Here is a 27,479-nt window from a genome sequence, read left to right on the forward strand (position 1 = left end):
CTATTAACCAGCACTTAATTAACCGCTGAGTCTAGAAACAGACGTGAAATGTTCCGTCTCTTCTGGGCTATTTACAGTCCCACCCATTCCCACCTGAATACCACACACAGACCTAGTACAGAGCGTTCGTTCAAGGCTATCAGATCTTGCAGCCACTGTCCTATGACTTCTCAGAAAAAGCTGTTTTACTTTAAGACCTAAACATAAACATGAGTTTAGAGTCTGGAAGATGAAAGTGTTTTAAGGCCCTAAAATGACACTATCATATCTGTGTTATAATATATGTATCACACATCTATCACATCATAGGGAAACGAGATGGGATGAAGCTCTGGACTGCTGGAGACCACAAACTTTATATCAATAGATGTTGACAAACCAGTTTGAGAGAGATGACAACTAAGAATCCAAGAATTTGGGTAATTTTAGACACAAGTACAATATACTGACCCTTCTGAACATATATCCAGCAGGAGGTAACTCAAGGTCTGAGGAGGGTTACAGCGGAATTAATATAATTTCTCCCTGACAGACAATACCATCTCTACCTATTAATTTGGCGGGGAGGAAAGGGAGCGGGGCAAAAAAAGCATGCACAAAACAAACAGAAGCTTTTGAGCAGGAAGTCAAATACAGTAGTAAGAAGTGGTCTTTTTAAAATACACACTCTTAATCTAACCCAACTTGAGGAAATCTAATCGTTATGGACATTTCCAAACCAGAACTTTAGTGGAAAGAGTATTCCATCCAGAACTGAAGTTGGAAATATAGTCAGCTCCTTAAGTTAGTGAAAACCTTATTTAACACCACATAGTATTACTTTCCATTAGCCATAGAAGTTGGTTGAGGTGGGACTTTTGATCCATTTGAAAGTGAGAAGATCAGATACGTTTTACACCAGAACTTACCTAGGAAGGCAGGAAATAAGCTGCTACAGATGGGACCAAACTCTCCTCCAGGAATGCAACGTTTGTTTTCAACCAGGAATCCAGAGTCACCCCTACGGCAGGCTCCTGTTTGAAAGGGATTAGTAACAGAGGCACATTGAATAGGGATAAGCAGCTTCGTATACTACACCAGTTAATTCATGGGGCCACATTCACCGTTTCATCAAAAGAATTAAAAGCTTATTACGGTACATGCAATAGAAAGACAGCTGATCTCGATACACACTCTCTGCTAACAACAAATGCTTACAGGCTCTGCTGATAGCAAACAAGCGAAAATAATCCAGGAGTTCTGCGTCTGAGCACAGGGAAGTTGCACTTGCTGCAGCTGAGATGCGATGGCCTGACCAGTAGGATGAGGGCACAGCAAGAGCCAGGAGTTAACCCAAGAACCACAAATTAGAGGGAAGAGTGTTCTGTTATAATTGTGCAATTTACAATGTCTCTGCTTTTGGTCAATTCCTTTCTCTTTTGATGTGTCAGACAGCTGTCCTCAGAAAGAACAACTTCGGTACCTCTGAAGTATCTGAAACCAGCACTTGCAGCTGTTACAGACAGGTGACAAGCAGAATCATTTGAGAAGTCCTCCAATTAGACAGAGAAGGAATTTGCAAGGCCAGTTTAAGAAGACGTGTGTCGTCTCTGAGAGTTAATTCTAAATAATGCCCAGGGTCATAAAAGTATTTCCTTGTATTGCTGCAGTTCAGAGACAATAAAGTGCGTCTTTTTCTTTGTACTCAATGGACTTGTGTTTGTGTTAGTGACAGACAAAGACCCCATCTTCCCAAATCTTCCTGTGCCTCTCACCTCACTTTCGCTAAGAGCCAGGAGAACAACTCTGTGGTCTGTTGCTCCTGGGACAACCTGCTTGTAATGTATGAAAGTAAAAGGCATCCAAATGCTAATAAATGAACTACCTGTAGATCAGACCTGAGAAAAGTGTCAGCTCTTCTGCTGACACCTGCGGGTGAGCAGAGCTGGGAACTGGATTTCTGCAAAGAGACAGAAAGAACGTGGCCCAGTGCTACACTGAAACATTTAAAAGCTTAGCACAGAGGTCTGGCCTTTGGCTTGAAACATGGGGAAAGCCCAAAGGAAAACAAAGAACGAGCGCGTACACCTGATGCAAATGAGAAATTGCAATCACTTGGGTGCTGGGGAAGTGTTGTAACAGGGCTGGAGGTGAACCAGACCGTGCACACAAACAGAATAAGCTGGAACTGGCACAGAGGTAGGTGTACCTACACAAGCCAAGTTTTTTTTGAGAGTCTCAGCATACCACATGGTGTTTTCTTGACTATAGAAGAAAGTCATCTATAGCGAAGTCTTTGCAGAAGTAAACTGAATTGTAAAAATATCAAACGGGCTCTGTTCTTCAACTCTGAGAGTTTGTCCCCTCAGTTGCATCACAGCGATGCCACCACAGACCAACCACGCTGTAGGACTTACGCATGTGTGAGTGTCAGCCTTGTCCAGGATTCAGGTTCCGCAGGAGCACTGCTGGTGGCAGCTGCCAGAAGCCAAGGAACGGCTTTGTGAGGAGCGAGGGGGAGGAGTTGTTCCAACTGAGCAACGCGAGGCGAGCAGCAGGCGCGGGATCTCGGCAAATATGGCTTCTGGGAGCTACGATCAGTAACTCCAGCTGGGCCATTTGCTTAGGCTTCCTGCCAAAAGATTTATAAAAAGAACAGTAAAGAATGTGCAATGGGTTTAAATATGAATTTCAAATCCAGTGCAGCCAATATCCACATTTGTTGAGACTTCCATCCCTCAGCTTTTCTCTAAGGCTCAGCAAGGAATGCAAGGACTTTCTCCTGCTGATCTAATTTTATCCTCTCCGAGACATCCACCAGCATGAAGGAATGAATTAGAGTCAGTGCAGTTTCCTAATTACTTCCAGCTCTCAGATAAAGACATAAAAGATACTAGGAAAGCAAGCACAACATACCAAAGCTGATAAACCAGCCTTTAATTTGTGTGTTGCTATACATGGAGGTCTTGTGGTAATTTACTAATAAGCAATTCCAGCCTTTACTTAAACTAGCGCATGTCTTAATACCATAAACATTTCTAGGAGTTTGACTGCAACAGAGTACAGTGGCAAACAAGAACAGCTGCTCCATGAAAAATGAAATATGCAGGTGATTTCCCCATCAGGCACATGAACCGGTTTCCCAAATGCCAGCAATGACTCTTTAGCAAGATGCAACTTCCCATTACCCGGCAGGTTTTCTATATACTATATCAGGATTACGTTAGCATGACTGGAGGTGGGTTTATGCAAGTTCACAGGAGAGCTGGCCCTGTCTGCGCTGAACCTGTGCCAGCCACCAGGAGCTTCGCTACCGGGGTTCAGCGCAAAAAGGAAATACGACTATCAAAAGTTTGTGTCATTAATAGGACATATAGAATCTCACAATGAATATCAAAGGTCACTTGTTCAAAAAAGTTACACCACAGAGCACAAAAATCCTACAGGGTCAGCATTATAAACAGATCAGGTGTGGCAGCTGAATCATTTATTGGATTCTTCAATTGGTATATACATCAAGCATCCACTGCTTCTGCAGACCCTGTATGAGATGGAGTGCTGCAGCTAGAAATGAGTCAGAACAACCACAGACTCCTCATGTGATTAATACAACAGGCTCTGTCTCCTCCTTCTGCCTGCACATCTGTATGAGAGACTCGGGATAAGTAAAAGAAACAAAAGTGAAGCCTGTTGGTTTTCTTTGTTCTTGGCTCAAACATCAAACTTAAATGGCAGTTTGTATCCAGGGTACACACCACATAATACCATGGTCACTAAAAAAGCCCTCACAATAGTCAGTGTACATACCACTTCTAGTAATACCATGACTGCTAAAAATCAAAGCACGCCCCCCTTTGAACACACACACACACACCCCCCTCGCTAAACTGCAACACCAAAGTGATAAAGAAGTCTGACACAAACCCTCTAGAAAAGGCTCCTCACTTGGCTTTTAAGAAGCAAGGGGAATTCATCAAAGAGCTGCTAACTCGGGTAAGAGGAATGAGGAAACTCAGTCCCTCTCAAAAGAAAAGTATATAAATAACTCGAAGTAGTAGCACTCTGTAAAAGACATAGCAAGGGAAAACGGACTTTGAATATAAAAGCTTTATTAAAATAGTTGTTTTTCTCCACAACTTTTTTATTTCATTCAGTTTTGACTCAAGGAATTTCTTTTGTGTGTTTTAAGAGTTCCTTTAAGTGTCGATACTTTTATCAAGAATATCAGCAGTTGGATGCCGCTCAACTTTCACGTGAGGATTACTGAAGCAAGTGAAGAATCCAAGAGTTAGCGATACGGGCAGCGAGCCTGCGTGCTGAACCAGAAGATCTTGTAAATTTACAGAGCTAGGAGACTTCTTGCAGCTAGTTGGATAAATGTACAACCAACATAAAAATGTTAACTCATGCATGTCCAGTTTCTTGTGCTTGTCTGTACATAAATTATAAGGTGGGTTGTGAATACTGTTTTGCATGAATGGAAGGAAAAAACTTGTTACATTATTTAAATGGTGGTTATTGCAAATTTTGTACAAGAGGGTACCGCTTTAGATTACTAGATGTACCTTAACAGGACGGGCTCTTCGTCAGGGTTATCAGCACTCTGCAGGGTTCTTCTTGCAGCAGGGCAGGTCTCCTGCTCAGCATCTGTCCAGAGCGCTGGGCTGGGGGAGCTGGGGGCAGCTCTGCAAGACACTGAACATCCGCACACACTTGTTTGTGGCACAAATTCTACTCCAATCTCAAGATGATGCTGCTTCACAGACATGCTAGAAAAGGTCAAGTTCAGGAACTAACAGTTTAACATTGAGCAGACAAGCAGAGGGCAAAAACATTCTGCTACCCAAAGGTCACCAGGTTTCATTCCCTAGAGAGATATTAAAGTATTCAATGTCTCATGGGACACACTGTCATTCCGAGCCTCATGACAGTGCTCTTAGGAACAGTTCATGATGCTGATCGTGCTGTGAGGCAGCTACCAAAAGAGCTGTTTCAATACACAAAGAAAAAAATAATAAATCAATCGAGACAGCCCGAAATTTCTCGGAACTCAGTGTTTTATTGCTTTGTGATTGTTACACTTTGACAAAATGTACTTTGGAATAAATTGGCACCTACTGCATAATTTAAAAACTTAATATCTTACAGTTCATATATTTGGCACTATAGAGAAAACCCAGAGATCCGTCATTTTGACCCAAGATTAAAAGAAAGATAAAAAGTTTACATCCTTTATTGCTGGCAGGTGAACTTGCATTGTGGAAGGCCCTTAAAAATAGTGAACAGAAACAAACTAAACGTCCTTCAAAAATATATATATATAAAACCAGTATCAGATAAATTACTCCCTTCTTTAAACCAGTCTCTTTGCTTTGGTACTTTTAGTACTCAAGTGCACAGTAACTTCCTCATCTCTTTAAAGGAAAAAAAGTAATGTGGTCAAGTCTACACTGGCTACTTTGGGTGACAAGAGGAGAGACCCACGCACCATCCTCAGCACCCATGAAATAGCATTTTCATCAAAAGTGACATCACCCCAGGATTTAACATATCCTGAGAGGTTTATAAACACTAACGGGGGTTTTTTAATTATTATTATTTTTTTTAAGCTAGAATTCTTTTGAATAAATACAAGACAGCTTTTAATAGCTGCATTGACTTTGGTGACCAGTTGTCTATAGGCAGCATAAGTTATCTTCATAAGGCAAGTGGTGAGATAGCGTAAGTGAAGTCCCTGAGGATCAGCATCTCTGTGCTCCACGTTTGTTCCACACTGTGTGTCAACAGCGTGGAAAACAATCAGGCCCAATGCAGCTGCTTTTTCATCTCCAAACACAGCTGCAGACCACACAAAGAATTATTTCTGTACCTCTTCTGTAGGCAGGAATATGTAAATTAAACAGAATACTTAGTAGGTGGCGGTAGGGAATTAGTTCTCCTAAACCTGGACCAAGTGCTCCACCTCGTGTTAGTCTGTGGCATTCAAACCAAACTTTTCGATGCCGGCTCAATAATCGCAGGTCCAGCAGAATAACTTATGATTCCTTCTGCCTTGGAACTAGTGTTGCCCATGGTGCCGTATGACTGCTGCTCCTCAGGGGCAAGCATCGTCCTTTCTGTAGAATCAGGATGCAAAACTCGGGGGACGTACATCTGAAAGCACAAGCGTTAAGGATTTTACTAGTCTCTCAAAGTATAACATTGGGATGATTCACCCAGGATAGTTTTTCCCCTTGCCACTCTTCTTTTCATCCATTTCCCATTCTTCACCTTAACACCCAAGGCTTTTTGCACCCTAATAGATGCTTCCCGGCGCAACACATGTAGACTGGCACAAAGCCTCTACTTGCACTTCAGTCCTACGTCCTTTTTAGTGACATGGCAGGTAAGACCTGCTATGCATCACAACTTTCAAGATCGGAAAGCCGCAGCAACTGTTTGCGCTTGGCAGTTGTCCAGATGTGAGGATCTGCCTGGTGTAGGGCCCAGAACACAGCGCACAGAGCTGCTGCAAGTAGCGTGTCTCAACTACTCCTAACGGGTCAGACGAAGGTACTTCTGGAACAGCCACGGAGCCCATCCGCACAGCTCTCTGGTCCCACACGCATATGGGAAGTCCCACAGTCCATTCAGACTAATACGTGCTACCTGAGCTCTTTGGTAAGCAGGGTGAGAAAGCAAGTTTTTCTAGGAAGCGTTAAGATAGTAACAGAAACTCTCAAGTTCTTACAGAAGATGTTGGGATGGTTGGTGCATCTGTGCTGCTTGCCCTTTCACCATGCACTTCTTCTATCTGTAACCAGTAACAAGTGGGGTAAAGAAGAGAGACAATATCAAAATGGTAAGTCAAAACAGTATAGAAAGATTGTAAGTGCCCCAAAACCTGCACAGAGAGATCTCTGTGCAGTGCTGCTACTCTCTCCTCCAATCTTCTTGCATAATTCTTCCATACTGCTCTTTCCTCCCAAATTCAGTTCCTGTTAACGCGGACAGCTGCTATCAGCCCTCTTTAGCCATCTTGGAGGAATGAACCTTTGTGGGCAGACGCTTCCAGCAAGAAGGCACAAAACAACCCAGCAGGAATAGCTGGTGCTACCCCAAGCACACAGGTAGGTGCTGAAAGGTGTGAGGTGTCCATCACTTACCTTATAATTCAGTGGGCTCAGGTACTTAAAACAGCCAAAAATAGTATACGCCAAGCAAATAAAAATTGTGATGTTGACGACGATGAAGGTAAACATGGTTGTAGGTGCTTTAAAGCCTAGAAAAATATTCAGAGAATACAATATAAAAATACATAGCAGGAAAACAACAAATAAGCTTTTACTTTATCTTCCCTATTTTCAGAAGCCTCGTGTTTGTTTTGTTGTGTTTTGTTCGTTTTTGTTTTTTCTTAGAGCACTGGACACGCCACTGCCAGTCACAAGCAGGAGAACCTTGTTATGCACAAATTGCTGAGCAAGCTGTTTTCCCAGCTTCCTTAAAGGCCAAGAAAGGCAGCTGCAATACTCAAATGATAAACAAGACTCAGAGCAACTCCTCCTCCCTCAGCCATCTATTCTGGACCCACTTCTAAAATACTTTCATTAATGATCTGTGAAATGTATATACATAGAGTCTGTTTACGAAATATAACGATGGCACTAAACTAGATGGCTTGCAAACAACCCAAAGGAAACAGACATAAAAGGAAAACAAAACAAAGCAAAATGACCTTGATAGACTAAACAACTCCATGTTCTTTCAAGGGGAAAAGAAAAAAACAACTCGACTAAAAATAAAATGCGAGATGAAACTGTATGCAGAAAACTGTAAATAGCAACAATATGGAAGGAAAAATGAAATTTCGGTACGAGAGATAACAAGCCAGTAGCACTGCAGAATACAACTGATGACTACAAGCTGAAAAGCAGTCAATAGTGTGATGCTATCACAAAACATGGGAAAAAGAAGCAAGACTCTGGTACCTATACAAAACAATTTGGTGATATTGAACCTTCAACTTGAGCAGCCTTGTCTGTGTTGGACTTCATGACAAAATATGGACACAACTGAAAGCCAAGGAAAATGAACATGTGCAGAAACTGCGTAAACGTGAACTAAGCTGAACAGTAAGTTGTTCTTCAGAGATAGGAGGAGAGACAGAGAGACTACAGGAAACAATGGGGCAGCAGCACCTAGTATGGAAAAAGTTATAATGATTACAGTGACTTATAATTCCTCAGATCCACTGGGGAAATATTCTGAAAAAAAATCTCATTTTGCAGCAAAGAGGACTTAAATATTATACTAGGAGGAAAAAAACCAAACAAACACAAAGAACCAAAACCTCCACAAACAAACAATAACAACAAAACACCTAGCTGTTTCCAAGCTTCTTTAGTCAAAAGAAGCAACTCCAACCCTCAGATATTTTTGTGGTAAGCCCAGCATATGCAGTGGCACAGAAAAGTTTTACTTTTTAGCTGGCGATACAAGTCCCGTGCAGATTTGTTCATGAGGGGAAAAAAAAAAGAACACCACACACACAAAACCAAACCCCACAAACATGTCACTGTTCAGACCAAAAAGGGAAGTGAAAAACCCTCCCTATGGGTATTCTGGAATGTCCTGGAGACGAGGTGGTTTTCACATGTGCAGGTTACATCAGTATTTACCCACTGATGAGGCATGTCCACACCAAAGCCAATGTCTGGTGTGAACCACAAGGCAAATAGCAGAGATGAGGGAAGAAGTAATCTCCAAAGCTCAGTTTTCCCTGCCCTGTGTCCTCAGTGCTGCTCCCTGCCACCAGCTCTGGAGAACATGGGACACCAGCGACTGTCCCAGGAGACAGGGGTGGTGAGTGGCCCAGTAGTGCTTTTGGTGTACAGAGCATGGAGGGCACAAAAGCTGAGGGAGAGAGGAGCAACTGAGAAGGAAACAACTGACACCAGTACAGGCTGTCACCTCTGCATGTAGTCAAGCGATATTTGATCCAGCCTTACATTAATAATAATGAGTGAGAAAACACGGCACTCTGCAACCAGACAAATATCCATACTAGGCAAACTACACCAATCAATGACTAAGCAATCAAGCTTTACACACCCATCAACCGATTTATTTAGCAGATAAGGAAGCAGGGCACTCTTCCCCTTCCTTCCTTCTCTTTGGCACAAGAAACAGAAATGAAATCAATGCTAATGAAATCAAAACCTCAAGTTCCTACCTCTCAGACTCACACTGCTTGGCTAGACTGCCCCATGCACCAACAAACCACTGAACAACATCCTGCAAACAGGATCCTCTCTACTGACCAAGCCAAGCATGGTAATCCAGGCTGTGTTTTCCATTACACTTTCATGACAAATGATGGTTTCACCACAAATGCAGAACCAGAAAACATCATTATAAAGATTTGTTATTACACCAGGATTTTCCTTCGTAACAATTAAAGAGGCACATGAATTGCTGTGTGTTTGGAGTTGATTTTTCTAAAGTATGCTCTAGAAATTCTGCTGTTATTTTAGAGGACATGGATTTGTTGGTGGTCTTGGTTGCAAAGATGGCACTCAAAACAAGAGGAAATAAAAAGCACCTCTCAAACATGCAAGTAACGCAGGGACATCTGCTGAAATCCATGGACAGCCCGAAGCAATTGTTCTGAGTGCCTCTTGCATCCACAGGGAGCTGTTTCTCAAGTTAGATGACAATCTGCCAGCAGTATCTTTTTACTACTGGTGTGTGAGAAAAACACAATGCAAGCACAGTCATCTGTCACCAGTGCTGTGAAAGCAGAGAAGAGGGCAAAATACACTTAGATATAAAGGGACTCCTTCCCAAGAAGGGAAGCTCAACTCCTTCCAGCGTCACTGGCATCCCTGTTCCACACCAAATGCTTCCTCCTATATAATGGATATAAAGCCATAAGCTATAGCCTACCTTTTCTGACATTAGAGCTGTTCCTACACAACAGCCAATACTGTCAAGGCCAAATACTTGCAAAATAAAGCATGTCCCCATTTTTAAAATAAATTACACACAAAACATGAAGTTTTAAAGTATGATATGGAGGAGAGGCACCACCTCACTGCAGCCTTCCATGTAAAATGACTGATGACGCAGAACACAGGTCTTACTAGCATTAACCAACATTTTAACATTTGTTTTTTCCTAAATGAGAGCAGTACAACAGAGGCAGCAGCCAGTTCATCCAGGCAAATTAAACTCATGCACGGACTACGCAAATTCAGGTAGCGAAGCCAGAGACCGCCTTACTAGAAAGAGCTAATTCTGAATAGATTTTTGTTTTATTTAATGATTTTTATTGTCTGCCACTCCACAGCTCAGCTGGCCAATTCAAACTCTACAGATTTAGGGAACACATGATCTCCTGTAAAACGAAGAAATATGAAGCTCCGTGTTATTAAAGTTAACATATGAGCCATCTCCATCAGATCATCTTGTGCAAACTTGCATAAGCTGCCAATGTTGTATAGTTCAATACCACAAGTAACCACCATGAATTCCCATTTATGCAAGCAAAAAGGAAAGCCCACAAAGCCTACGAAACTTCACATGTAATTTGGGTAAGTTGGTAAAGAGAGGTAGGACCAGCTTCTAAATGGAAAAAGGCGATACTTACCTAGCCGCAAAAACGAGAAAAAGAAGAGCCAAAAAAGGCAGAGAATCGGAGCTGCAAGGGCCTGATTCACAGCTGCGAAGTGCATCTTCTTCTCCAGCTTGGCAGGGAGATAAGCATAGTAAAGGTTGTAACGGTCAACCATGTGCTTCAGGAGCATGTATATTAAACCTGGAAGGGAAAAAGAGAGCGCCAAGGAGAGGCTGTTGGAGACTTGATAAAAATCAGCAGTTCTATGAGGATATCTACACTGAACAAGTGACTGAAAATGTAGATACAGCCCAAACAGGAACAAGGTACAGCTGCAGGACAGCAGCTCGCGCCAATTTCTTATCCCCAAAAAAGGCCAGTTACTGCTGTAACGGCTATGAATTACAGCAGCTCTGGTATGCAGCAGCACACTGAGATATTTACAACCGCACGCAAAACAAAATGTAAATAAATATCAAGCACATTGTTACAAAAAAAATTGGCCACATTCTTCTAATAATAAAGTTGTTGATTAAAACCAGTTCTGAATTATATCTAATGTAGCTAATTAAATTGGATCTAGCTCTCTAAGAATCTGGATTACAAAAGGAAAACATCAACTATATAAAATGATTTAGTACTACTTATGCCTGACAAACAGGTTTCCAAAATGGAAATATCTGTAGCTGCTAAACCGATTTTTTTATACATAATTCTTATGACAGTCCAGAACCTCTGTGAACAAAGATGCAATAAATTAAGATATAGATCATGTCACAGCCACTGAAGATGGACAACTGTCCATGAGTGCTAGATAGATTTGAAGTTTCTTGCATTCCCATACAGGGTTAATGGCTGGTATGGGAAGAAAAAAGTAGTCAAAGCCAGACACACAGGCAATGTAAGGCAGAAATGTTTTGTTCATGGGACAGAGATAAGCCAACTGAATAAGAGAAACATCCTAGAAAAAGATCTGAAGACCTTCTCAGGGTTCTGTCGGAGCTCCATCTGCACCACAGGCCAGCTGTGCTTCACCCACACGCCCTGAACTCCCAGGTAACCAGATTTCTAAGCCCCCAAATCTACCAGAGGATCCAGCATCTCCTTCTCCAGCCAAGGGGCAGCTATAGTGTTCACCATATGGTTTGTCCCAGCAAAGCAGTCAGCACATCGTTAGGTTACATCCCTGCAGCCAGGACCACGGAGCATAACACAGCTGCCCACAGCACAGTGATGATGACAGCCCCTTCCATCATTCTCATTCAGGATGGGGAATTTTAGATAAAATGGTCTGCAATGCAGAAGAGCTGCAGTAGTGAAAAGGATGGGTAGTTTTCCAGTCTCTTGCTAGTGAATCAACACGTTTATTTTTGTGCTTCATTTTACATACTTCAGTCAAACTTCTGTCCTAAAGTTATTTCGAATGTGCCTAAAGGATTCGGGGATCAGAATGTCTCAAGTTTGGTGGCTTAAGGTGGCCCTCCAGGCTGGGTAGCCCCTACAGTTTGCCTCTCCCAGAGCTCCAGTACCCAGACATTAAAAAATAATCCCCTCATCCCCAAACCTACCTAAACTCCCATGCTTAACTATTAAGAACCACCAGAGCTAATACACTCAAACTTGAGAAATAAAATATGCACCTAAAAGACACTACATACACTTTGAACTTCTAAAGGCAGTATAAGAGCTAAGTAATTCCCCAACTTCTGTCCCTTTTTCTCCAGAAGAAGGGAAGGAAACTTGTATCCAAGTACTAAGGATTATCAGCATTTCAACTGGAGTAAGAACACAGAACCGGGCCTTCCAAACCTCCCACACGCCCCCACCTCGCTCACACAGCGCCCAGAGCTCATCGCAACACTTACCGAACGGGACAATGATGGGACACGTAATGCTGTAGGCCATGATGACTGTGAACACACACAACATCCAGGCGTACATCGCTCCAAACTCATATTCAAATGCTTGTTGCTAGGAACAAACCCGAAACACCCAAAACTCTCATCTCACTCTATCAGTGTGTCAGGAGTTAAGAACAGATTCACTAAAGTAACAATTCACCTTCTCTTATTCTCTACCAATGAGAGATCAGTTATTTTCCTAAGAAGCATAAATGACGTAATTAGATAGATGAAGTATTGTGCATTTTAAGCATCTGCACTTCCAGAAAACAGGCTGCTTCTTTCATAGCCTTAAACTAATTCCTCAGGGAATCTACTTTTATCTATAAGAAGCAACAACCTAAAACCACAAGGCAGAAAATAACTGTGCCAAACCTGGAACCTTCATCTCACAGCAGATTCCATTGATTCTCTACTGTTCCTTGTGTTGGCTTTCCCAGTAGGGCAAGCTCAGGATATCTAAGCTTTGGTGTGGCCAGTATTCCCACTTTTTCCTCTAGGGATGAGGAAAGCAATATAAATAATTTCAACCAGAGCAAGGGGTAATACAGAACAGTTAACAGAAGTGAATGTTTAAAAAAATCTTTTAAAAAGGGAACCCGCTCACTCATAAATAACAATAATAAAAAGAAAAAAAAAACAAAAACCCCAAACAAACACAGGAGCAGCTGTATACGGGCTTAAGTTCCCATTGTAACACCTGGAATTTCAAGCTGCAAGATCATCTGGAAGTGAAAGTGCACCACATAACATCGAATCTAGACAATAAATACATATTTTGCTAAGTGTATGTTCAGATTAAAGTAAGTTGTATACACCTGTGGGCTGACAGAAGAATCTAACTATAGAGGGATTGAATTTAAAGAAACCCTGAAGTTTAGACTACAAGATAAAACCAGAATTATCCTACAAAAATCCAAATCATAAAACTCTGACTTGGAGTCATAAAGAGAATAATACCTGAAGTTCAGAGCTCAGGTTTTGATTTTTTTTTACCATCTCTGACTTGAATAAATACCTCCCCATTATCTGTGCAGCAAATGAAGGGAATATGAACTGTCATGCATGAGTGAAACAAAGGCCAAAAAAAATGACATGATATGATAGTTAATGTTGTGGAGGATGGGGGCTCCCACTGTTCCTGGGAAAGATCAGTCATTTATAATTTCCTCTTGCTAAGGAGGGGTTCTAATACCTGTTTAATATTTTTCCTTTCTGCTGTGGACTTGGCCATTATCATGCGTATGGTATAAAGGATGAGGCCAGGCAGGCGCAGCAGCTCCATCCCGTTGCCAATGAAAGCAGAGGCAATCACATAGTTCACAAAGAAGGCTCCCTGGTCAGGCAAAAAAACACATCTGCAAGGAAAGACATCAGACACCGGCTGGAAAGCTGACAAGCAAATATAGCATAGCTACAGTGGATCCCTACCACCTTTGGAAATCTTTAACCATAAGGATAAGCACTGGACACTGTAAGAATCGGTTAAAGACTTCTGATAGTCTTGTTCAAAACGAAACGAGAACTCCATAGTTATACAGTAAGGGCAGTACATGTAAGAGCCTGGCTGAGTTCCAGTCCAGATGAGGAATAAACTGTTCACAAAAGGATACAGCAGTCTGATGGGTGGCTGATTGCAGACAACAGCATCATTTGATGTCTGCAACAGCAACCCCAGACAAGATGAGATAAGACTGCAATGGAATAATTGACTCTCCGAGCTTAATAACTCCTAATTGTCTTCTTGTTACTGATTTTGAAACAGCATTTGGAAACCTAACTATGTCCTAATAATTGCATTATATTCTTTTCCTCCAGCCACAATCTCTGAAGAGCTTATAACAACCAGTATCTGCAAATGTGCAATGCTGGTATAAAACCAGCATTGGTTTTGTAGGCCTGACAGGGAGGGACAGAGCCCTACAGAGCCCAACAGAGCCTGACAAAGACCAACAGAGCCTGACAGATTGCAACAGTGACCGAAGGAGCCCGAAAGGGGCTTACAGAGCCCAACACATTTCTTAAAATCAAGAGTCAATGGATTTCAGAAAGAAAACTGCTGCAGTATTTGGTCTCACTGTAATCCTTGGAAAGATCCCCTGTCCGTGACACGCAACAATCCTCAGTACATTTTCTGGTCCTCTCTCACCTGCATCACATCATCCTGTCCTTTCCTGTATTCTACAAAATTTGTAAGGTTTTGGGAAAAATAACTGTCTCTTTATTGAATGTTTGCATACATTAGTTAGCAAGAAAAAAGTATGGATTTTGTCATAGGAAATGACTTGCATTTTCCTCCCCTTATTCAGAAGCTCAACATCATCCCACAGGGTACCATCTCCAAGTAAATTTTAATAAACACTAACTAAAGTTAGTCAGCAGCCAAAAAAAAGAAAAGGCGTAAGTATTCCTTTACCGAAGAATTGTTAATACTTACTCCAGCCTAACTGCAGAATCAGATGATTCTCTGTCAAACAGCCAACGGAAAAAAAAGTCAAGGCTGAAAGAAAGACGGTTAACATAATTCAGTCTTCAGCAGCTTAGTGCTGTGTAAAATGCTTCTTGTTCAGATTAGGATAGTGCATAGAGAGAATTTAATCAAATAATCTCTACACTATTTCAGCCTTTTCACAGTTACTGATAGTCAAAATAGGAAAAAAGATAGAGAATCAAACAAAACAGAAACGTCAACTTCATACTACAGTTTTAATGATTCATTTTTAGCAGATGTTACATAGATAGGACAAATACATGTTACCCAGTTAGCCAGGGAAACAGTAAAATACTGTAAAGGTAGAAAGAAAAGGACAACTATAACTGAAGTGTAAGACATAGTCAGGAGCAACTTTCAATTAGTCAGTCTTACAAGGTCTTAAATTTCTTTGCTAAAAGAAAAGTCAGCCTTTGGAAACTTAAAGGGCTATGAGGTCCTCAGATGAAAGATGAAAATTGAAATCTAATGCATAATGACATCAACAACACTTCAACTAGCAACTACAAGACAAAAATAAGCTGTCTTACATGATAAAAATACTCAAACATCGCTCCATTAAACTGTGATTCTTTACCTGGTCAGACCAAGGGAGGGCAGAATCAATACCATGAAGATCAAAAATATGTAGACTTTATGCATCATTATTCTGTTCTCTGTAGATCTACCAACATAAAAAGTCACTGAGTAAGAAACTCATACAAAACACTTTCACACATGAGAGATCTTGCCCAGAGTATGTCAGCACGCATCAAATTTCCAGCTTCCCCTACCATATCACATTGCTACAAGATACTCACGAAACAAACATCTTTGAGATATTCACTAATTTGGACCAAGCCATCTGGCTCTCAGTATCTTCTTGGGCAAAGAAAAGACTTCTGAAAGTTAATTCAGACTCTGGATTAGCATCACTACAGGTCTGCCACACAAGCATGGGGATGTGTGACAATCACAGCTGGTCTCTCCTCCAACGAGACTCACGTTTTGCAACAGCTTGTAAACAAACCGCTCTTCAAGTGTCACGCCAAGAGGGATTTGGCAGTTTGTAAAAGGGCACCACTGCCAAGAAACCAGATACTCAGACAAGCTACTGGACTGTCCTTGCCAAGTGTCAAGTCCTCGGGAAGAACATGACACTGCTAATGCTATTCCCCTACTACAGTAGCAGGAACATGGATCTAGTGACACGCTGTTGCCAGAAAAGCGCAGCAATCGCTAGAAACAATTCAGACTGTTGGTGGTATCTGATATGGCATGAAAACAACAGAGGTTTTATTATAGGATCACACAGCCCTTGGGCACTGTGGGACATTATCAGTACAAGTATACTGAGGCTTGAAATCAGATCTGCGATTGCCAGTGACTTTAGAAAACTATTTCAACTGATTGAAAAGGGCTCCGAGTTCATGCGCCCAGTGCAACTACCAAAAAAAAAGAAAAGTTGACTAAAAGCATAGAACTTTGATGAATAAACAGCAGATTCTGGACATGATGTCTTACAAGGGAACAGTACAAAAAAATAAAAAGGCAAAAAAAGTTGACCTTCAAATACAAAACCAAACAAAAAATGGGTGCAGGCATTATGCAAAAAGATTGAGGGAAGTGGAGTGAAGCTGGGATTCAGCATGCAGCATCCTGCTTTTATATGACTGTAGGAAAACTGGGGATGAAATCTGGTATGTCAAAACCAAGCTGTGCCAAGTTCTCCAAGCCAGCAGCATGCGTGACATCTCCGGAGTGCACCCGTCATATCTAAAAATTCTTGCATCAACACATCTGCTGAGCCCTGGTCCCATAGGTGCTCTCACATCACTGTATCTGCTGGGCCTTGGTTCCATAGCCGTGATCTGAGAACAGCTAACAATACCCAGCAGCAACTCAGTTGTGCACCAAGAGTCACATCCAGACCATTTTTTCAAGCAAAACAACAAAAAGATTGATGCCTTAGTTATAAGTACCATGCCAGCACTTGGAGCACTTTCTGTTGAAGCAGGATTCTGGGGTCCAGTGATGTTCTCAGCCTGGAGAAGATCCAAACCCCCACCTCCTGCCCTCCCAGAGGGCAAGCTTGTTATGGGATCAGAGGCAATTCTCTCAAGCTACTTAAACACATGGAGGCATGAAGGGGAGTGGGGATGAAGTATAAGCAAATCCTGAAATCCTGCGGTCAGATTATGCTTGCTCTGTCAATTACAAATGACTTAACTACAAAATGTTGGTTATAACATCAGAAAGATATGAGAACATGACATTCCTTGCCACAGGAGATGTGCTGACTCAAGAGTTCCATGAAAGATAAGCAATTTGTCCATTTATTTTAGTAATTTAGCTGATAAGGCCAAAACAGATGAAAAAAAATCCTGCTTACTTTGTCCAGTGCAACTCCAGTAAAGTTGAGTAATAGACAATTGTTGGTAGCAATGCTGAGAAGGACCAGAGCAAGAGCGTTGGGAAAAACTGACTGACAATGGGATTCTAGTGAGGAAAAAAAAAAAAGTATTAAAACAGCTGTGGTAGAACAAAGGCTGCAATATTTCGCTCTTTGTAAATTATAGCAGGTTGGACTGTGGAAATTTTATTCAGATACAGTCTTAAAAGGAGTGAGTACTCAGCACTGACATGCAAGACAAAAAGGAAGAGTAGGACTGGGAATTAAGTTCCTTGAGAGTGTCACAAGCAGTTTTTATTAGTTTATGCTAGCTTAGGGAAGTATTTAAAATGAACAGTTTGCCAGAGACCCTAGCTGCAGTCAAACTGGGATCAGATATAGATGTCATCCTGTTTTGAATCCAATAAGCAAAATAAAATCGTGGCATTTTACTCCAGAGTTTAAATCTGAATTCTCCCCTTCCCATCATAAAAGCAAAAATACAAGTTGGACTTGAATTTCCATTTTTGGCAACGGTTTTTGATTATAAACTTTAGTATTATGTAAATTTGGAATGCAATTTTTTACTACAAACAATACATTTATAATAATACAAAGTCTCAGATGAAATTACTGCAGCCTACTGTCAAGGACCAAAAGAGGACTAAAGACATGACTCTGGATATAGGCTTTCTAATCAGCAGCTACGTAAAACAATACTGATAATTTCAACTGACTTTAGCTTATAGACATTGTTGAATTGTCTTACTATATACCTATCAGTTTAATCAACATTTTGGTCTAATACACAACTATATCCAAACATGGTGATACTCACATTAAGGTAGTGAATAGGTTTAGTGACATTGAACTTGTCCATGGTTGAGATGATTATGGAAGGAGTAGTAAGGAAAAACAGCACAATAAAAAGAAGCAAATTAATGCAAGCCCATCTAAACCACCATTTCAGTCCATGCACTGAAAGATTTTTCCTGGAAAAAAGGACATAAAAACAAGCAGTAAGCGTTTGCTGCTAAAGGAATATACATAATACTATCCGGCAAGTAACAGGTGGCACTGTGTTTTCTAAACTGAGTTTCATAGTCTCAAAGTTATATAACAAAGCACTACACAAGTTCCAGTTGCTATTATTATAGAACTATAGAAGAACGTGCAACCTTTCTTGAATGATAAATTGTGCTTGCAGAAGAACACATCTAGTGTTTCATAATGCAAACACCATGTCTAATGTAGTTATGATTTGGGATGAAACACTTCCACAGAAGTACTAAACCAAGGTAGAACAAGAAAAGACAGACAGAAGAAGATACAGAGAGTTTCTCCAAGAAAAACAGCTACCAGAGGCAGAATGGACCAAGAGACTGTGATTTAAAAAACACAGTTAAAAAACCTTGTATCCCTTCCTGCCATATTAAAACAGCAACTATAGGTCTTCAAGAGGTTAAGTTCTTAAATGTTGTCTGAAATGGTTTCCAAAAGGACTGGAACAATTTGAAGCTCAGCCGAAGCCAAGTATTAGAACAGACAAAACAGAGCAACAGGGGCTCAGTAACATCCCCAGTCATGACCACTCTTTTTGTGAACCTAGGTAAGTGTAAGCAACTTGGCAAATCCCCGCGCCTTCTCATCTTCAAGGAAGAGCGGAGAAAGGACAAAGAACAGAAAAAAAATATCCAAGAGTAATAAACCAAAAACAAACAAACCAACCCCCACACAAACAAAACAAAACCAAAAAAACAACAGCAATAAAACCACACCATCTTCTCCTCTCAGAGGTGTTTAGAAAAGCTTTGCAAGTGCTTCAGCCCTCTGGGTCTCAACCATCATTTCCCATGTCCACAAGACAGCACTTGAAGAAAGGAAGAGGAAATGAAGCACACACACCTTTTGATGAAAAAGGCAGGTTAAACTGACCCTACTCTGAAAGCAGCTTGCGCAGGATTTCTAATTCATGTCTCAGAACAACAGGGCTTCAAAAGACACAGCTAAGAATCATGGTTGTTTGCTTTATAGTTAAGAATTCTGCACTTTATTCCCAACTGTAGAATTGTAGTTCTAGAGAAAAACTCAATTTTTAGAAGTAGATGGTATAGTCACCCTGAAAGTAATTTTCTATTAACATCATTAGGAAAAAAACTGTACCTAAAAAGAATAATTTCATGCATGTGAAACACAGTAACTTCTGAGTGTTTGTGTCTCACTTGCGGTTTTGTTTTGGGCAATGGAAATGTCACAACAAATTTACTGTTCTTTGAACAGGTGATTATATTGACCCAACCTTAAATCATTTGCAAAGGAGCTGGAAAATGTGTAGTCATTTTTAGCCTGTAAGCAGGACAGAAGGTAGCACAGGAACAGTTTAATTCAAAAAGCATTTATCTATTCCCTGACACTCTCTTGTAAGCAGTGGGTAAATTCTGGGAAATTTACTGAATCAATAAAAAGGTGTTAGAAGACAGTCCATGGCTCACAGAGCGGAGCCACTTACACTCATCACGCGGAAACTAAAAAAAAAACCCAACCCTATACTTGGACAACATTCAGCACTAACAACAAGTTGCTTTCTTCAGATCTCAAAAGCAGACATGCATTAACCTAAAAAAATGGAAATATTGACGCACAGACATTAATGAGCTGATTTTTTTTTTCATTTTTTAGTTAACAGGAACTGCAGATACCAGAACTTTGGGGTGGTAAAACCCTCATCAGCCTCTGAGAGGCTTCCCTAAGGTCAATGAAGTGCACCAGGAATGGAAATAAAGACACACATCAGCCACATCAAGTCTTAGTTTAGGATTAAAGAAAATGCACTCAGCCCCCTTCTCCTGTCCCCATTCTATAACCTGCGTTATAATAAATAAATGGAAGACAGGAATCTCACCAACAAATATTCTCAGGATAAGGAGCGTATCTGACCTCCCAGTTGGATACACGCAGCTCCCTGCTGTAGGACGATGTCTGGGGTTCTCCCATACACATAATGCTCTGACATTTGCAGGCATTGAAGTCCCTAAGGACACTGTAAGGAAGAAAAAGGAGGATTTTTCCAAATTTTTACACCTGAAAACGCCGTATATGTAAAAAGAAAGACAACAGCAATAGAGGGTTTTTTGCTTTTAATAGTCAGAGATTAAGATAGTACTTAGACAACAACATAAGATTATATTATGCAGGTAATGACCATCACATAAACAGTTACTACCACACATCTTTGAGATCTGACAAAGTCAGAAACAAAAATCAGTTTTGGTTTGAACTGTTCAGTGCTTCTACCAACACAAACAGCAGCAGTGACTCATTAAAAAAATATTAAAAAAAAAAAAAAAAAAATCAAAGCCTGAGAGCATTGGAAAAAATAAAAAGAAATACAACCAGTTCCCCAAACACCTCTTTAGGTAACTATAGATGTTTTCAGATCAAAGCAGACTAGAGGATTAGTCTGTACTCTCTTTTCATTACACTAGTCTCAAAACTAGCCAATTTTGCCTTGAGTACCAATTCTCAGAAAATTTTTTGTCATGCCAGTATTCTCACAATTCAAAACACTACCTTCTTTCATCCACTCCTAATATCATCACAATACTTAATTTTATCTTCTAATATTATGAGCTGATGGACAATGACAATCAATGTATTTAAACAAAATTTAAGCATATCCAGAATAAATGCTTTCAAAAATTTCTCAGAACACAGTAATAGAAATGCCAGGCACATACTCAGAGACAGTGCAACTATTTGTGCATTACTGTGTCAAAGAAGTTTCACTCCAGATAAGCTCTATTACACAAGCATGGAAATAGTATATTTAACATTTGAACAGTTAAACTCTAAAAGTCTTGAACATGCTTGTTTCTCAGTTGTACTATTAACATAAAGAAAACAGAGAACCATGCACACAAACACCAAACAAACAAAAATAACCCTCAGACCCCAGATCTTTACCTTACCAGAATTCAAGTAGTGATGTCAAACTCCCAGCATCTTGCAGCAGCAAGTATTTAAGAAAGTTAATTATGCTTTGACAGTTTATTATTAAAAATACATACACAGCAAGCTTTAGCACTACCAGCCACACTACTGAGCCCCATCACTAACCAGGCTTCTACAACCACCTGGCTCCACAAAGCCTTCCTGCTTTTCTCATCCTATTTCAGGGCTCTGCAGAACAGAACCTACTAAAGGTACCAACCAACTTTCTAATTTGATGGTAGCCTCAGCTTCACAGGTAATCTAACCTAATTTTCCAGAGAACGGAGTACACTGCATCAATTCCAAGTTAAACAAACTAAAGTCTTTTCAGTTCTTGATAATTCAACTCTGAGATGCCCACAGTGCAACTCACATGCCCAAGGAGAGACTATCCCATCAAAATTCTGTGTGACAAATCAGCAGCTAGAGAAGGAACTTCAGTGCTTATTTCTTCTTTCAGTTCCATGTTTTAAAATGTTATTCCATGCTCTAGATTTTCTAAATATGGTGTGTAACACTAGAAAATTAAGAGGGGGGCAGATTTCACCACACAATCACTACTCAGTTAAAGAGCAGCAAGCAAAACTTTCTCCATCATCTCAAATTCTTGCAAGGAATTCTATATCCTGGACTTCCTTGAAAAAAAAAAAATCACGAAAGACTGGCTCTCTAACACAACTTCAAGGTCAAAGTATTGCAGAATTGCAGACAATTTAAATTGGAAAGGCTAAGAAGAATAAAAAAAGCATGATGTGTCATTTTTCTAACAAAAATATTTTGCTTCCCTCTACCCACTTTGTGTTAGTAAAAGACAATCAGAAAGCACCAACAGAAAACAAGAAGCTACATGCATTTTCTTTACAAATGACTGAGTAAAAAGTGCTGAACAAATTCTGATATTATGCCTACACATGTATCTCTAATAACAGGTAAGAGATACATAATGTGTACTTGTCGCCTATGGCCAGGTCAGTCAATGACTCTACTTTGCTGAAATGACTAACTAGCAGTGTAATTTACACCCACGGGGACAGTTTGGTAATTGGACCACTTGCACAGTTGAAAATGGAGAAATCAGGAACTTGTATTCAAGAGCCAATTAGTCCGGCCTGCTATTAACCTCCACTGATGGCCCAGAGCCCACAGAGAAGAGAAAGGCTCCTTATCTCAATAAATATCTGAGCCATTTAGTTCCTTAGATATTTTCTTTACTCAACACATAGGAGCTAAATGCACACTTAGGGGAAAACTTACCGGAAAGCAAAACAGACCAAATCCACAGGATGGTGAAGAAGAAGAAAGGAAGAAGAACCAACATAAGCAAACTAGTGACACAAACAGGAGATCACTTGTACTACTATAGTTAAAAGAGAACAAACATGACGGCAGACAAAACTTACTAGGTTGCCATGGATTTCTCTTGAAATGTTACAAAAGCCATTCCCAGTGGGTTATTATAAACAGCTTGTTCCTCTTTTGAATATTCTTCCATCAGTTCATTTCTAACTTTGGTATAATAATCAACAGCATCCTCCTGTCGGGAAATTGATGACTGTTACATCCAAGTACCAGATGGCTAATATCTTCATTAAAATACAGCTTACACAAACCACAGTCTCTTCTTCATACTACTTCCACAAATTACAAATCATGTCACAATACAAAGACAAACAAACAGGAAGTGCTCCTCATACTTCAATTTTTGCACTGAGATTACATTTGCAAAGTTTTGGGGAACTCCATTTCTGCACAGTGCAAGAAAAATGAAGGATGAGCTAACTGCAGTAAGTGAATAATAAATTTCTGAGGCTCAACAAGATGTCACACAAAAACTATTCTCTATTCTTCTAACAGTCTACCTTGCCATAACTAAAAGTGAACACAATCTCTTACCTTTTCACATCCTCTGACTTCACAACAGCAGAACTGACCACATGGCTTAGGGCTGATTTTGACCCGCTGGCCATACTTCTGATCCAGGTGTTCATAATAAGTCAGGCTTTTTTCTGCCTGTTTTCTGGACAGAAAATCACACCCGTAACATTTTGCAAGAAAACAGTTTCAACATCAAGCTTAAGAAGAATATAATCCCCAAGAGAAAAAGTTATGTCAGGGATTGATAACAAATTAGTCACCAAAGCTATTCATACACCTTATTTTGGCTATGTAGTATAATTTACTTTCAAGTCTGTAATAGCATTACACAGCCTACAATTGTTGTGAGATTCCACAGAAAAAAAACAAGGTACATAGCCTAGAAGATAACACCTTTTTCCTCCTGCGACCAGCACCTCCAGCCAAAGAAGTAAGATCCAAGAGTTATTAATTCAATAGTTGAGTTTTTCACTTTGCACTACCTAATGATATTTAAGTACATACATAAATAATCAGCAAGTCAAAGCTTATCTTATGCAACGCACCGCACATCACACCTACAAGAAACAGGCTGAAGTCCACAACTCATCTTAAAACACAGCTGAATCTAACAAAGTCCAAACCAGAACTTTTAGAGCAGAATTCATTTATAGTATGTGCAAGCTTAGAACTGCTCACATATGTCCAATAAGAACTGGCAAAACATTCATAAAATTAAGCTAAAATGGAGTAGATTACAGAAACAAGTACCTTTTTCTGAAGAGATGAATAAGCTTGGCTACATCATAACACAGCTGGACCTCCAGCACAGTGCAGGTTGGGTAGGCGGCACTGAAAAGGGAGCGGCAGAGCAGAACAGTAAGAACAAAGTTCAGTGAAGAAACTGTTCCAAAAAGCATCCCTGACATCTAACTGACATCTCAATCACCCCTTTAATTTCTGAATAAGGTATCATGAAGTGGATATTTTCAGACAGACAGGTGCTGAAAGTTACTTGAATCTGAGATGTGCAACATTATTCCCAGGTAAAGACCACATGGGAGCACAAATGGAAAGTGTGGATACACAGCTACTTTCTTAGATGCTAATTTTAAGATCAGCTAACTAACTTTATAGAAATATAGTCTCCTCTCAATTCTAAGGAATTATGCTTTTATTAGACAGATACTACAATACGAATTTTAAACGATCCAAAAGTCAAAAAACATTTCTGCTTGGGCAGGTAAAAGTACCAGGACAATTTTAAATCTCCTGTTCCTAATGATACTATTCAAACATGGAACTTACGTGAAATGTCCTTGTACTGTCTCTTCTTTTGCATTTTTTGGAATACCAGTTATAAACAATGTGCACTTAACCTGCAAGAGAAAAATGCAACTCCAATTCTGAGAAACCACACCATGAAAGAGAAAATAAGAATATGAGGAAGGCAGTGACACAGCACAAGCAGCTGTGTTGTAGAGGGGAAAAAGATAGGAAACTTTGATTTTTATTGGAGCTGCATCTATTCAAGACAGCACCACATTCACCTTCCGCACTGGTAGTATGTTACACCAAGATTTCACAAATCCATCACCAACCCACTTCTCTCAATTCATTTCCACAGGTCACTCAGTGGAGCTTTGCTTTCAGTGAATTCCTTCGCACTCATGTCACATTCTAGCAAGCAGGAGGCATCTTAGCAATTTACTTTTTTACTATTATCCACTTGCAAACATGCTATATTTTTTTCACCACAATACAGAAACTTACCGTGTTTTCTTCTTTATATGTTACATACTTCATGTGATGTCTCATGAAGACAACAGTCAGAATCAGGTAAATAACAGCAAAAAACGTGTGCAGCCAAAGAAGATTATTACTGTTGGAAAAAATGTTATGAATAAGAACAGGAAGAACTAATTGTTCAACTGGTACAAGTAGCCATCAAAATGTTAAGCAGATCAGAAGCTCTCACTGAACACAAAACAAGGAAAAAAAGGTAGCTACTGGTAGTCAGTCATGCCTACACAGATGCCTTGGACAGCAATTAGGGTTACTAGCTTATCGTAAAATTCTATGGGAAACAGATCTACAAAGAAAACAGATATTCTATGATATAGAATAGCTAATAGCCCACACTATGCTATTTGCCAAAATGCTTTTTATTTGCCTTATTATTTACTGTGCCGAGTACAACATTGAACTCTCCTTGAACACAACCCTTGCTCAAACTGAAAACAGCCTAACACAGGGAGTGAATTCTTCTCTGATAACTCCTTCCTCAAAGCTTACAGAAATCCCGTGAACAGTTCTTCAGTTTTGCAAACAGCATTAATAACTACATTCAACTTAAAACAGAGGAACCTATTTTACAGATTAGAATACGCAAACAAACAAAAATTTCCCACTAGTTATAGGATTCATAACATTGTTAAAAACCCAAAGCCCATTGGCAGAAACTCTATTGGGCATGGACTAAAATACCTTTTAAGGTCCCTTTCAACAATTCTACAGTAGCATGGACAGATATGGATTGATCAAGTAATAAAACAGAAAAATCGCACAGCTTTGTATCTCAACAATTTTACAGACTGTTTTTAAAGCACATTGAGGTAATTTTAATCATGATCTCAGGTGGGAGAGATACACGCACACATCAATCTGATGTAAGAGAATTTAAGTCATCCAAGTTACACATTCTAGTAGAGATGTCAGCTTTATTTTTCTTCTGAGGTATGGCTTCTTTTAATGTGGACATTTCTGAAAATAACATCACTAAATGTGCAGACAAGAGAAACATGTGGTGTAAGAAGTAAAAGCTGAGAGAGTAGAAGCCAAGTCTCCAGATTTCTTATCAGCACTGTAACTGCATAGCCTGAAGCAGAACATACGGCAGTTTCAGTTGATGAAGCATGAATAAGTAATTCCTACCACGCGGCAAATATTAATTCATGTGTTTAGAGACTACAGCAGAAAAGAGACATGAGCATAAAAGTACTCCGCAAGATTTACTTACCCAGTTGCTAAGTTTACTATAGTAGTTCTTCCAAAACTATAGGGATCTTTATCTAAGAAGAACAAAAACAAGTACCATAATTAACTCACGTGACATTCACGTGCAAACTATCAAAAAGTCAGCTTTTATTTTATTTTTTTTTAAACATCGGTGTACTTTTTAAAATCTTGAGTATGTTCATTGTTTGAAAGAATTAGAATCATAATCAATGCTGGTTTACACTATATTGCATTTTAAAACTGGACAAAAAAAAAACCAATCCCAACAGGATTATACCACATCCAATACATTAAAAGAAGTAATAGATAATTTTAAAAAATCTGAATACTAGATCTTTACAACAGTTCCCTTTCTCCCTCCAATCTCCCTTCACATCCACTAATAACATTGTTTGGGAATTTGAACACATTTCCTTCACATTTTTATTCCACCTTCACTGATTTCTTATCTCAGTTAAAAAAAACCCACATTAATTCAGTGTTGACAAAACAGTACTGATAACCATACTAAGGTCAAAAATGAGAAAGTTTCTATGACATTGTTTCTTTAGACTGTCAAGTATTTATAAAAATGGTAACACAAGTGAGTGAAAATTGAGTATATGTTCACAAAGGAAGAAAGAGCTAAGTGTATCTGGAAAACCAAACAGTCTTCCAGCATAGGCTGTTAAACCACATTGCAAGTTAAGTCATCATAACAGAAAGAACTGCAAAGGCACAAAATCAACATATGGTGGAAGGAAGAAGGGGAGAGAGACACTAAACCTTCATATTTGTTTTTCAGCTGTATTTCCTAACATCACAAAAATTCATATAGGAAAAAAGCAGCTGTATTGTCCTGCCATTTGAATTAACAGGGAGTACCTATTGGTATCTAAGATACTAGGACTTTTATAAAATTATAGTTAGAGAAGGACAGTGCAGACAGATGGATGTGTATTACAAAATCCATTTTGGTATAAATATACAGGTAGTAACTACACCAAAAGAGGGAACTACATTCTCTAAGCTCTTTGAAGGCACCAGCATCTCTCTTCACTTTATGAAGGAGATGAAGACGGCAACTAGGGCACTTGTTGTGTTGGATTCAAGTCTGTAAAATGAGGGATGCTGACTGAGAACACACAGATGGAAAGCAAGGAAGAAGTGACTGTGAGGTGATAAAGGGTCCTTCAAAAGAACAAAAAAAGAAGCGCAAAGAAGAAAAAAAGAACAGCAATGGTCTTTGAGAAAGCAGATATTAATATAAACACAGAATTTATAAGAAAGACCTGATAAATG

At 39.8% G+C, this 27,479-nt stretch overlaps 1 protein-coding gene across 8 annotated transcripts in view; it reads right to left on the minus strand.

Annotated features, from left to right (window-relative positions):
• Positions 1–5,018: 5,018 nt before the first annotated feature.
• The window catches only part of TMEM63A (transmembrane protein 63A), a 33,581-nt gene continuing 11,120 nt past the window's right edge, over positions 5,019–27,479 (minus strand). For all 8 annotated transcript variants that reach the window (XM_065058601.1, XM_065058603.1, XM_065058605.1 and 5 more), the window contains 17 exons: positions 26,200–26,251; positions 24,954–25,062; positions 24,489–24,559; positions 23,952–24,032; positions 23,220–23,343; positions 22,727–22,860; positions 20,239–20,376; positions 18,175–18,328; positions 17,337–17,443; positions 15,543–15,629; positions 14,912–14,974; positions 13,670–13,832; positions 12,439–12,544; positions 10,607–10,774; positions 7,125–7,240; positions 6,710–6,772; positions 5,019–6,132 (listed from right to left, as the gene is read on the minus strand). In XM_065058601.1, the coding sequence (XP_064914673.1) occupies positions 5,962–6,132; positions 6,710–6,772; positions 7,125–7,240; positions 10,607–10,774; positions 12,439–12,544; positions 13,670–13,832; positions 14,912–14,974; positions 15,543–15,629; positions 17,337–17,443; positions 18,175–18,328; positions 20,239–20,376; positions 22,727–22,860; positions 23,220–23,343; positions 23,952–24,032; positions 24,489–24,559; positions 24,954–25,062; positions 26,200–26,251 (1,907 nt within the window). In that variant the 3' untranslated portion in view covers positions 5,019–5,961. The remainder of the gene's footprint in view (positions 6,133–6,709; positions 6,773–7,124; positions 7,241–10,606; positions 10,775–12,438; positions 12,545–13,669; positions 13,833–14,911; positions 14,975–15,542; positions 15,630–17,336; positions 17,444–18,174; positions 18,329–20,238; positions 20,377–22,726; positions 22,861–23,219; positions 23,344–23,951; positions 24,033–24,488; positions 24,560–24,953; positions 25,063–26,199; positions 26,252–27,479) is intronic.

Source organism: Columba livia, chromosome 3 (assembly GCF_036013475.1).
Source record: "Columba livia isolate bColLiv1 breed racing homer chromosome 3, bColLiv1.pat.W.v2, whole genome shotgun sequence".
In the NCBI taxonomy this organism is placed as follows: Eukaryota; Metazoa; Chordata; class Aves; order Columbiformes; family Columbidae; genus Columba; species Columba livia.